Consider the following 13,127-nt stretch of genomic DNA (forward strand, 5'->3'; position numbering starts at 1 on the left):
AATAGTTGAAAAGCCTAGACTTTGCTGACTACTGTATACTGGGTAAACAAATTCTAGATAACATTTTTTTAAAGTATGGTTTCACTTAACCCTAACAGTATCTAGCCATGCAGATAGCTTTGGTTTTATTTGCTTAGGGTGTGATATTAGTGAGATTTCTGCAGCCACCCCAATAAAAGAGGTGAATGACCTTTCGTTTGTGTTACTCACAGCATTAAAAAGTGACATTTACTAAATTGAACAGCAGTTGTGTTTTTCCAGGATCAGTGTCCCTGTTTCTCCAGATAATCCACAAAACATAGTTTTTATTAGAACTACTTTCTTCCAAATAAATGGTCCATCAGAAAACTGTTGACAGTGTGTTCTGTGTTGTGTTGACTTGGAGGGACCAGTCTCTGAAATGTATATATCTAAAGTACTGGGCAAATAAAACTAAAGCTATAAAAGCTCAAGAACATAATCACGAGTTAATAGAACAATTAGACATGGACAGTAATGCATTTATTTATTTTTGTTTATTTATTTCACAAGAAAATGACAATTTACACAACTTTGCATTTAGATAAGTTTGACAATTCTGGCTTTTTTTCCACAACAAATAAACCCAGCAATATGAAGCGCTGTCTTTTATACGAGGCTCTATGACCTGACTTTTAAGACGCTCTGATACAAATAAAAACAACATGCATTAAAGCAAGATTACAGTAGTCAAAAAATAGTACAAAAATATCTTAACATGCTTTGCTTGATAATTTGTGCATTGTTTATTTGCAATATTGTAGTGGGCATAATTTTATAGACACAGTGATGTTGCTCATTCTGGAGAAGATGGAACAAATATTTAAAAAAAAAAAAAAAAAAAAACAGTCAGTAATCTCCTCCCGTAAGCAACAGTATACTTGTGTTCACATGCTCTGGTCTGCTGGTTCTGTACATCCAATCATTTACTCAGCATATTTATACCAGCAGACAGTGGATTCCCTTTGGTATGAATTTTGGTTTGACGGCAACAAATCTGTTAAAACATTGTTGACATAAATGTCCAAAGTTTCCTTGTCTCCAGTGAAAATTCAAAGCTTATTTTTCACATCCTCTAGTGTTGATATTGTATGATAGGTTGAAATACCCTGGTGTGGACCACAAAGTGCCAAACAACAACTAACCATCGGTTATTGTAGTCCAAAACCCAACTGCGGCCACTGTGGTGTGTTGAGAGAGTTTCATTCAGTCATAATATGTCATTTGGGGTTGAATCATTGCTACATTGTAAGTAGCAATGTCCTGCACTCAGACAGCCTTTGAGTAGCAGCGATCGTACGGAGTGACGGCATTAAAAACCAAGTGTTAGACAAAAGTACCACATCGTCATAGTCTGCTTTTTTTTTATCCCTGCAGTTTGTCCATTTGTTGTTTCATCTTTTTCATTGTTTGATCTGTTTGGTTGTGTTCTGATATCCCTCTCTATTAATTCATTTTATAGTCTCTCAGATCAATGCAACTGAGACTGTGTTGATTTGTTCTCTTTGGTGCTTTGCTTTTTGTCTCATGTTGCTTTGAAAACTCGCATATCAAAGTGCTATTTCTGTTCTTTTATTGCTGATTTGAGCTGGGATTGAACTAATAGTAATTCACTTCTGTAGCAGTGTTTCTAACTGTTATTAGGTGGTGTTTAAAAGGTGTTTAAAGTATAATGTCAAATGCCTAATGAGTAAATGAACTCTATGAAAGACCACAATAAAAAGCAGACACACACTAAAATGACTCACAATTAATCTGATGAGATGAGTTCATGCACCCACTTTACACGTGCACTGACTTATTCAGAATTGTTATTAACTTGCTCCTAACTCATGTAAATTAATTTTAGTTGATTTTTCAATAGAATGTTACCACACTATTAAACTGGTTACTGTGGCCCAGGATGCATTTCACCATTTTTTAACTGTCTGTATGCAGGGTTTTGGGTTAATTTAACTGTCAACAACAGAGACGACAGTGAATCATATTCGGCTCTTCAATTACTTTTAGAACCTTAAATCCTTTCAACTGGGTACAAACTAAAATGTGGTCAGCAATAAACAGCTTTTAACTAGTATATGTGGCAACAGGGAGTGTCCGCCACACCACATGCAAACAAAAGTGCAAGTCAGTTGTGTAACCCGAATAAGACTTTTCTCTGGAGTTAGCCAATAGCCGGGTTACTTGGTGCATGTAAAGGTAGTGTTTGTTCAGTGGCCCTGCGGTGCGGGTCATCTGGGGGCTGTTGCACCTAATGCTACATTTGCTTAGGCAGCAGAGTAGGCGGCCTCGTCAGAGTCTGGATCCCTGGTGCTGTCCTCACTGAGGGGTGAACGGCAGCTCAGGTCTGCGATCCCAGACTCCGGGTCGCTGCTGTTGGAGTGGTTGGAGTCAGATGTTTTGTTCAAGTCCTGCGGGAAGAGGATCAGGCTGCCCTCTGGTGCTTTTGGCTGACAGGGGCTGCTGGTGATGAGGCCCCCGGTGTAGTCCTGAGGGGTGTTGGCCAGACCCAGGTCATTACCGAGAGCCCACGCTGTGGGGCTTTTATCAAAAGTGGTTGCTTTCTGGGCGACACTCCAACCCTGCTCCTGCTCCAGTTTAGCGATTTTCTATTGATAATGTAAAATCAGTTAAGCATTAACACTGCAGTCGTCTTTTAAACAGGAAAAACACTGCAGGAGTTATTCTTACTCATACTTTAAGAGTCTCTGTTACAATATTAATATTCTTTCAGTCTTGTCCTACCTGTTTATGTGAGGCCAGCTGCTCCTGTAACTGCTGCGTCTCCTCTTGGATGGCCCTCACGTAATCCTGTATAGACTGTCGAGGATGCATCCCGCGGTCAAAACGGTTGTACAGCCCTCTCCAAAATCTGCACAAGAATGCAGCAAGAATGTTTCAACTCTGAAATAAACACACCTCAAACCCTGGTTCTTTCCTTAGTTTCATTTATAGATTAGATCTACTTTTTCACAAAGGAGTCTGATAACTCAGGAAATATACTGTATGTGTGTAACAGACTTCAAAGGCAGTTGTATGTTTCTGTTGCCGTTTGTGTGAACATACTTAAAACAGTAGGGGGCAGTAGATGGCCGGAGGAGCCCCTGAGTCTGGCTGTGGTCTGGTCTATACAGAGGGTTGATGTAGTCCTCACGGTTCGTCCACAGATAACTCCACAGAGAGTGAGTCCTTTCACGTAACCTGTATGAATGTCAAGTGGCAGTCAAGAGATAAAGATAAGGAAATATAAAATAAAAAAAAAACATCTGATGAAAGAAACTGATTTAGAATAATCTATTTGCTTTTGTTTCAAGTATAAAGTTGTCTTTCCTTGCAGAAGTAATGTTATATACTACTGGCTCTGAATCTTCTCTCGGAGTTGTGGCATACATGTCTGCGCTGTGAAAAGGAAAAGAAACTGATGGTGGCTGCAGGTGTAAATCTCACCCCAGCTCTATCCTTTCCCGCTGGTTGTTGCCAATGAAGTTACCATACTGGCAGGAGTAGATGTGGCTGTGAATTGTGATGAGGAACCTCTCATTGAACTCAAAGGCACAGGGGAACTGCTCCATCAGCTGCCACATGCACTCCAGGAACTGATCGATGATGGGAGACACCTCTTTGGGGTCTCCGACCAGGTGGTTGCATCTGGAGAAGAGGTGAGGACAGTTAGATCAAAACAAAACATCTAAAATCATAGATGCTATGAGAATAATGTTTCAGATTCAAACCTGTGAGAGAACTTGTGTCCGAATGAGACCCAGTCTTTCTCGATGAGAACCTGAGAGCAGAAGAAGACATTCATGCACTAAAACAGAGGTATGATTATAGTTTTGGGAATTTTAAACTTGTGATTAAAAGGTTCAGACATGATGCACAGTTAATCCCTGCAGAACATCTGAACCTCTTCACCCCCTGTATGGGGTCATTTTCCTCTGACTTCAGGGTCAATTCCCAAAAGCAGGCAACTCTATTAAATTTATTTTCCACAGTGGCTCTTGGAGGATTCCAAGTTAGCCTGAGCAAATCCTTCAGATCAAAGAAACAAGCATCGTGAGCCCAGCATGCACTACCATCAGCTAAAGCCAGAATGTAACTAGATATATTAATATGATACAGAGTGTACCAGAGGGGTGTGTGACATTCACAGTGCTACTTCAGAGATGTAATCCTACACTGCAACATAAACACAAAGGCAAAGGTTCAGTATCTACCATCAGTCCTCTGAGGGTCCTGTAGTAGGGATCCAGCAGCACGCAGGCCACCGAACACACCTGAGCAGTACGGTCCCAGCCATCTGAACAGTGAACCAGGACGCTGACACCCTCCTCTGCAACAGCCTGCACACACCCACACCAAATACAGTCAGAGTGTCACAGCACACTCAGGGTTTTGAAAGTAGGTAACTGCTGGATTAGAGCTGCTACAATTAGTTGATTAATCAATTAGTTGATCAACGGAAAATTAATCAGCAACTATTTTGGTAATTGAATTGAATAATCGTTTTAATCTTTTTTTTTTTAAGGAAAAATGACAAATATTTGCTGGTTGCAGCTTCTCAAATGTGAGGATTTTAAGCTTTTTTGTGTCATACATGATGGTAATCTGAATATCTTTGGATTTTGGACTGTTGATCAGACAAAACATAAATTCTCAACCAAATGTGACCATCACCTTGGGCTTTAAGAAATTAATGGGAATTTCCACTATTTTCTGTCTTTTTATTGACAAAAACGATTAATCAAGAAAATAACTGCCAGATTAATTGATTATGTAAATAACTGTTAGTCGTGGCCCTCTGCTGGATAGCTAAACACACAGTGTAGTCAAAGAACAAATATATGGAGATTGAGATGAAGATATTTGGTAGATGGAGATTTCTAATAACATAAATGTCATTTTTTCATGTCCTAGAGGTAACAAAAATTGGTATAAACCAAGTAAACCGAGTAGGTCTTTCTAAAACTCATAACAAAATTGTCACCAACGAATGTGGTATATGCTTCTCTCATGGATTTTATAATGCCAGTGCAACATTGCTTTGTTCCACTTTGACTCCAACACTAAAATACGGTAAGACAATTAGATTTATGGTTGTAAAAGGATGTAATTTTTCTCCTCCTGCTATTAAACTCAATCGTAGTTTCACTGGAAATATCTCAACATAAAAACAACATATTTAGGTTATTTGCCATTAATGTTACAGTGGATGTAATAATGTTACAGTGGATTTCTCTTCTCAAACATGATGCCAATTTTGCTTCCTCAAGCTTTTCAGAAACATTGTTTCCAAAACCTCAAGGCCATAATGACAAAAGCTCAGGTACACTGCCTTACTTTAGACCTGCTAAAGGACCGGAGGCTGAACACTGGCTCAGAAGAGATTAACAGATCTGAGATTATAATAGCATAAATTATTAAACTGAGAAGATATACCACATTTGCAACTATAAAAAGCTCAGCAGTAGACCTGAAGGTGCTGCTGACAACATTAAGACTAGACAGACCTTTATTGTGATGTCGTTGTCGTAGGACTGTTTCAAGTTCCTTATCAGTTTTTATGTGAGTTGCACAAAGATTTTTCATTATCAGTTTGTTTGACATGGCAATGAAGTGTACTAAACCTATTTTGGAGAAGTCTGACACAGTCGGTTATCAGTAATTAAAAGCTCTCTGGTAAACAGCAGCTTTGAAAAGGAGAAACCATCAGTTACCAGAGAAATTTATGTTCCTTGATTTGTACCTTTAAAAAAGCATTCAGCCCTTCCAGTCAGCCTGCATACAAACCCTCCCTGTCTGTTGGACTGACTGACCCTGACGACAGCCATTCCCCAACCATAACCATGTACAACCTTAAAGTTCCCCTCTGCTCAAAAATGTGTTTTTCTTCTTGTTCCTTTAGTTGGATGTTTGAGCTTCACTGTGCAGAATGATGTACATGCAGAGTTTGTTTTCACATTCATCTGCTGAAGGGGAAAAGTTTCTCTGTGCTCACCTTAAATCAGAGTTTAAGGCGTATACATACAAGTGTGATTTGTGACATCACAAGTTTGGTGCCGATCAGTCCAGTATTCAACTTACACAAGCGTGAAGTGGAAATTTGAAGCCTCCATTGCACAAACACTGAGAATGAACTTTACAGTGAAGTAGGAGACATTTTCTGTCTAGTAGTATTTTATTGGTGGAGCCTGAGAGCAAGTACTGTCTTTGAGGTGCAATGTATAAGCTGAAGGTCCTCTGAATAAGCAGCGACAGTTACGATACGTGACCCAGCCAGACGGGAGTGACCTGGATAACTCTAAGTGACAGTAATATTTAGGAAAGAGTAGAATCACATTCCTATTTATTGACTAAACATGGTTCAATAAACAGCATAGAGTATAATTAGTAGAAGATAATTTCTGTTAAAAAACAACCTATCAAGTATCTGACACAGATACCTACCTTGATGAAGGAAATAAGGTGAAGGTGAAACTGTTTTAGAGATTTTTGCTGATCAAACTTAATATTCATCTTGGAGGCTGTAGTTTGTGGTGCTGTTGAAAATTGTATTGCGTTGTACTGAGTGTTTCAAATATTTTGTCCACCCCACTTATATTTAGGTTGGCAGACGAAAGAATTTGTTAAAGGGCTGTTGTATGAGACTGAATTTGTTTTTATTGAGGTGTACCTAATAATTGGCAACTTAGTGTCAACAGTACAGACAGACAATATCTCACACATTTGCACACAAGCTACAATACACACACACACACCTAAGCTAATATTGAGTGCAGTGGTGAAGCAGACAGCAGGGATTAACCTCCAGACTGACCTTGGCGATGAAGATGCCTGCATCCAAAACAGCTTTGATGTGCTTCAGCCAGCCTGAGCTCTCCAGACCCTCCAGGAAGTCAGACATGGAGGGGGAACGCAGCTCGCACACTGTAACCACAACACAGCTGTCTCACTGGCAGGAAACATGGAGCATACCTGATCACTAGACTTTATTAAACCTCATATTCACAATACAGACATGAATTTATAAGGAATCTGTGCATGGCATGAGAAAATATGGGACAGTATATTGTTTTTCAGAGCAGATTTCCTTTAACTTCTCATGTGATGGTTAAATTTGACCCCAGTCAATGTTTTTAGCCAGGCTAGCAGTGTGGCTCGAAGGATAGCAGTGTCAGTCTGTCGGTCAGTCCAACACTTTGGTCCAGACTGAACTATCTCAACAACTGCTAAATGGATTACCATAAAATTCTGTAGAGATACTCACAGTTCCCACATGATATATCCCAATGGTCCACTAACTGCTCCGCTAGTGCCATCACAAGGCTGATATTTGTAGTTTTGAGTGAAATGTCTTGACAACAGTTGGGTGGATTGCTATGATATTTGGTGCATACATTTTAGACCTAACGGGATCTAACAGGTCCAAAGCAACATTTTCAGGTATGTTTACATGCTGTTTAATGTGCTGCAGCTGAGCTGCTAATTAGCTATCTAGCTTGCTAACCGATGTTAGCAGTGTACTTTTCCCCGCTGAATGTTTGTTTGTTGGTTCATTCAAAAAGCTAAAAAAAAAAAAAAAGATCCACAGTTTTATAGCCCTGTTTTACAGCCCCTTCTTTTCCCATGATTGTGTGTGGGAAAATTGCTTTTTGGGCCCAAGGCAGACCTGGAAGTTGTAATGCCACAGTTTGGCCACTATGTCAAATTGGCTTTAAAGCCTGGTGCACTTCCCGGGGGCTTGGTCCTGACTTTGTGTTGTGTAGCAGGGTACTATCAGGCTCAGTGTGACCATCTGCTCTGCCTGTGATCATACCCACATTATTGCTCTATGAAAGATTGGATTTTCTGTATCGAAATAAGGTCTCTGGCTAAATTAGTGGATGACAGAAATGTATTTCATCAGAATAATGCAAAACTAGGGAGCATCATGAAATCAAACAATTTAAAATAGAAGTTTTTCACTTTTGGCTTGTTCTTTTTTTCTCAAAGGAGAACACAGGACAAGTGATTTACAGAGCAGATATGTATTCTGTAGTACACAAAAAAGGAAGTTTAATATTGGTTGGACTTCAATTGTAATCACTTTGATAATCCTTTAACTTTTCCTTGAGCGCCACCATCAGGTCACATGTTCTATTTTTTTTCCTCCAACACTGGTTTATGACAAAATACCTGTAAAATTAACGGCTTTCCCATCAGCCTCAGCTGTAATTTGTGTTTAGTGCTAATTAGCAAACATTAGCATGATAACATGCTAAAATAAGATGGCATACATTATACATACAGTAATACCTGCTAAACATAAGGATATTTGACAACATTGTCATTGTGATGTCAGCATGTAGCTTAAAACACCAGTGTGCCTTAGTACAGCCTCATAGAGCGGCTAGCTTGGCTGTAGACTCTCAGTCTTTTGAGTGTATTTTTTAAAATATGAATGTAAGACAAAGCCATGCCCAAACATAACAAAGTCAAGATAGAAAATTAAATCCAGATCAATTTCTGCACCATAAGGCTTACTGCACAGTTTGTTTGTCTTGTAAAACTGAATCTAAAATTTATTTTCCTTTCTTCAGGGTTCAATATAAATATTTGTAAGTTCACTGAGGGACAGAGTGACATGAGCCCGTCTTTCCACAGCTGATATCTTATTTGCCGAGGACAATTTATCACATTAGCAATCACAATTCAGATACACTATTAGATAACTAAGAAAACACCTGCTCACTCCTCACTCATTGAGGTGACAAAGTGTTTTTTGCTGACACCACATCAGTGTGCTGACCTGTAAGTGTGCTCTGTGGCCACTGATAGGAGAGAGAGCAGGTGAACAAGTTCATTCAACCTTTGGTTTTATAACACTTAGGAGAGCGGACCTCCACTTAAAAGAAATGTTTGAGCTAATGCTGCCATGCGGGGGGTCTTCAAAATTTTATTGAGGCGTGCAATCGGATAGAGAAAGTCTGGCAGTCTCTTAAGTTAAAGTGCTGTCTCCAGCATTTAAAGACTTCCCCTGCGCTGCCGGGGGGCAAAGAGTTATCACAACTAAAGAACAGCTATAATTTTTCAGACTTGAAATCACATCATTCTCACGCCCTCAGTCTCTCTTTGGGGGATTAGGTCCCGGATTGTCCACTCCAGGAAACCAAAATAGCTCCGAAATAAAATCCAGATGGATTCAAAGTCTTTCTAGGAGCACCCCTGTACAATACCCAGAAACTCTCCTGTGGGCTCATTTGAGGCCTGATTGCAGCACAGTCCAGCCTGCATGAGTGCATAAGAAAGCCACAGGGGCATCGAGCTGTCCTGCTCTGCTGTAGTAATGTGAAGAAGCAGCAGATTTGAACAGACGACGGCAGAAAATATACATTTTGTTCCACAAACATTGATGTGGTGAAACATTTCTGACGCAGTGATGAATGTGCTGCTACGGCATCTAGATTGTTTCAACAATAAATAAAGTCAGTGTGAGAAATCATTTCAGGAAGACATGATAATTACCCTCTAGCATTTTCTGTTGACTGTTTCTCATGACATGGATGTTCTCGATGCCGATGAACTGGAATTTAATGTTGGAGTAGTTGTCTTCATTTTCGTAGCCTTTTCCTGCAGCTCGGTTTGCAATTGCATTCAACTGGGAAAGACATCAGAAAAGTGTTTTAGACAAATGTCCATTATATAATATTGATCAAGGTTCAGCTAGTACGGAGCCAGCATGTTTTATAGTCTTTTGCTGTGAGCACATCCAGCTGGCAAAACCCTGCAGAGAAAATAAAGCCCACCTGAACATACAGCACATTACTGTAAGATTGTATTTTCGCAGGCCGTTCCTTAAGCACAGAGGGCTCACCTTGGGCCTGGTGTCCACAACATACATGAAGTCACTGCGGGGATTGGACCTCAAGATGGCCTCCAGCATCTGTTCATCCTCCAGGCAGCGAGCGCTGAAACCTGACAGGGGCTGGCTGCTACGGCAGATGGCAGCCTGAGAGGAGGCAAGAGGAAGTCAGGCTTCATACGGGGATGTTTACTCACCTGACGGTTACAGGAAGTTGGTTTTACTTTGCACAGACATTTAGGACAAGAAATTCCAAAATGTGAGAAACAGGGTTAGGGCAAATTCACAGTACTTTTTCTTGACTTGTATGCTCAAATTTATAAACTTCCAACTTTCTCATATCTCCATTTAGTAGCCACAAGGGATCGAGACAAGGATTGTTGTGCGATTCCCCCTTTAGGCTGATGAACTAGAATGGAGCCCCTTGTATGATCCGAGCTCCACATACACACACATTGTACCCTCAACCCTGGGAAGCTGACCTCACACACATAAAGCACTCCCAACTGTCCAGTCAGGAATTGATAGCATGAATGTTGAATATTCAGGCTTTCACAAATAAGAATAATTGCAGCGAGGTTGTAGAAGCTAGGAATGATTTATGCTTTGATTGAATGAAATAACATCTATCTTGCTCTCTCTCTTCAAACATACTACCCTGTACCTCGGCTGTGTTGTAGCTGAAGTACGTTATTGGAAGGGAACTCTTAACCATCGGTATGAGTGGGTGAATCTCTGCTGAACAGGGACAAAGTTTAACCATGTTTAGAGAACACATTTATTCAGAACATTATGTTATACTTCAGACGACAGCCTAAAAAAACAGAGATTGCAGAATAGACCGTTCTCACACCAAGCTAAATTATACACCAAATACAGAATCTGGTGCTACTCTGATGCCATCAGAGCATCATTGATTTGACTTTTTTCAATTTCAGGATCAGTGTCTATAATAGATGTTCAGCTTGTATGTTTATTTCAACTGCTTTCAAGCTCCAAGATAGTACAAGACCTTTAATGTTTACTTTAGGTGTTTCAGGCCTTCAAAACTCGCTTTCCAGCTCGCATTTTTCGCAGAACAAAACTTCTAGCTGCTTGAAGATGAAGGTAATGTCGAGGATGACCAACAAATGACACAAGCTAACTCAGCAACAAAAAGTTGCTAAGAAAACCAAGCAAAAAACACAAGTATAATCATCATGTCATTGCATCTTACTACATTATTTCTTATGTAGATTAGGCTTCCCTCTAAAAGCTTCCTTCTGTTCTAGGATTGGTTCCGTCAGTATAGTTATAATACCTACTAGTTGCAGACAAATGTTGAGAAACATCACTGACACTTCATCCCCCTTGAATTAATATGAGTGGTCATATATGAATCACACAAAAAAGTACATACAAAAAGTGTGCAGTCGACTTACATGATTTTCTTTGGAGTAGTACGACAGAGTAGGAAATCTGCCTCTGCTTCGGAATTTGGAGCTCCCCACGATGACCGGAGGCGTGGCCGAATCAGGTACAAACAGGTCAGCGGGGTAAGTGTCACTCACCTTTGAAAATAAAAAAACAAAACAAAAAGGCTAAGCAACTGTGATTGTCCATATTAGGATAAAATCATACGACTGGTCTTAGATGATGGCTCACTGACCTTGTAGTGATGGTTGACCGGGGAGAGTTTCCACAGGGAGTTGGGGAGTCCCATTCTGCTGTAGTCAGCTTTGAGGTCCAAGAAGTCCCATTCCTGCAGTCTCTCCCCCTCATCGACGTTAGGCTTATAGGAGAAGCAATACAGCTCCTCGTAACTCTCTGTAAGACACAATACAGGCAGGTACATTTGAAGAGGAATATCTACAACGTTTATTAACTTGAAGGAAACAGAGGAGTCTGAACTATCGTCGATTTTGAAGCCGATATTTCTGAGTAAACGATTTCTCCTAATATGATAATATATGAGTTGATTATTCTGGAGGATCCAACACTGATACTGACATAGCTGTAAAATAGCAGATAAAAGACAACCTTAAATTAAAACAAAAACATCACCAAATCAATCCTTTGCTGACATCATAACGCAATTCACCTGGCTGGGAGAGCCGCTGCAGGGACAGGTGAACATCGTGGCATTCCTGCTCTCGAGGAATGACAAAGTGAAGAACTTGGAAGTTTTTGCAGTGAATGATCAGAGGACATCCTGAGGTTGTGGCAGCTTGTTTCTCCACACTGTAAACCAAACTGTGGAGCACCTGATAAGATAAAAGGAAGGCAAATATAGAGATTTTTATGGCATGTTTTTATTTTGTAAACACATTGTACAGCATGATGCATGAAAGCACTCAGTGATGTTAAGAGTTTGGACAGAGTAAAACTCTACACAGTTTGTGCCTTGTGCTGTATTTGAGGGCTTTTGTTGCTGTGTCACATGCCAGCACAGCACTGAATAACAAACTGAATCTTTTTTCAATCCTTCGCTGCATCCAACTGGTGCCTACCCATGTCTCATTGCGCACTCCAGCCTCATTCTCTACAAAGATGGTGTGTGTGGCTGTCAGGTAGAGGATGCCCACTCTACTTCTTCTAGGGGAGACCCTGTCCAGCAGCTTCACATTCTCCACCTGGAGGAGGGAGAGAAAAAAACAAAATCAAACAGCCTCATCCTCAACACACGAACACCTACTCTTATGGCTCTGAAACAGCTGTACACATGTGTGAACTGCACTGAAGCACAAACACACTCAGATGTGGCTGATAGCAGCAGGAGGACTCTGCTGCCTACGTGGCCAAAATGGAACACGCCTTTAAATTGGGCCTATATGTTTGCTTAATTATCTTAATTAAAACTCGGCAGTAACTGTGAGTGCACATGGCGGTTTGTGTTCAAATGTCACTGGAGGTACAATGCGGAAATGTAAAAATCACTGCAATCAGATCCGCGGTTACCTTCGGTAGTCGGATGTGCTCCATCAGCAGCTGAGAGAAGAGCCGCAGCTTCCTGCGACCACTGAGCCTGACACACTACTACTACTGACAGTGCATTAAGACCACAGTAGTTTAGCAATATGCTGTAGTTTATCTTAAATGGTTGAGATTGTTCGTCAGTGCTACTCAGGTAAACTCTGCCATTATATTGCCTGTGCTGGCGTCAACAGAGCTGCACCGCTGGGTCCTAAAGCCCGCCAAGTACAGAACTGAGGCCTTGATCAAAAGGTTAATGAGCATTTTAGGACGTGACCAAAGCTTCTGAATGTTCAAGACATCTACTGAACTCAAATCA

At 40.5% G+C, this 13,127-nt stretch overlaps 1 protein-coding gene across 1 annotated transcript; it reads right to left on the reverse strand.

Annotated features, from left to right (window-relative positions):
- Window positions 1-496: 496 nt before the first annotated feature.
- mtmr7a (myotubularin related protein 7a) lies at window positions 497-12,983 on the reverse strand. The gene is made up of 14 exons (XM_042418627.1): window positions 12,794-12,983; window positions 12,346-12,468; window positions 11,937-12,099; window positions 11,505-11,662; window positions 11,278-11,406; window positions 9,869-10,003; window positions 9,520-9,652; window positions 6,833-6,942; window positions 4,233-4,358; window positions 3,750-3,799; window positions 3,466-3,666; window positions 3,085-3,219; window positions 2,764-2,890; window positions 497-2,627 (listed from the first exon to the last, which is right to left on the reverse strand). The coding sequence occupies exons 1-14, from the start codon at window positions 12,815-12,817 to the stop codon at window positions 2,286-2,288; spliced, it is 1,956 nt and encodes a 651-aa protein (XP_042274561.1). The 5' UTR covers window positions 12,818-12,983; the 3' UTR covers window positions 497-2,285.
- Between the last annotated feature and the right edge of the window lie 144 nt (window positions 12,984-13,127).

The sequence above is a fragment of the Thunnus maccoyii genome, chromosome 8, assembly GCF_910596095.1.
Source record: "Thunnus maccoyii chromosome 8, fThuMac1.1, whole genome shotgun sequence".
NCBI lineage: Eukaryota > Metazoa > Chordata > Actinopteri > Scombriformes > Scombridae > Thunnus > Thunnus maccoyii.

What these genes read in the sequence shown, in the direction of transcription:
- mtmr7a (XM_042418627.1), bottom strand. Translation starts at nt 12,817, where the DNA reads ATGGAGCACATCCGACTACCGAAG. An exon ending in TCAACAGAAAATGCTAGAGG is followed by an intron (nt 6,943 to 9,519) that starts GTAATTATCATG and finishes TTGTGGTTACAG; the next exon opens with TGTGCGAGCTGCGTTCCCCC. An exon ending in CGGGAAAGGATAGAGCTGGG is followed by an intron (nt 3,220 to 3,465) that starts GTGAGATTTACA and finishes ACATTCATACAG; the next exon opens with GTTACGTGAAAGGACTCACT.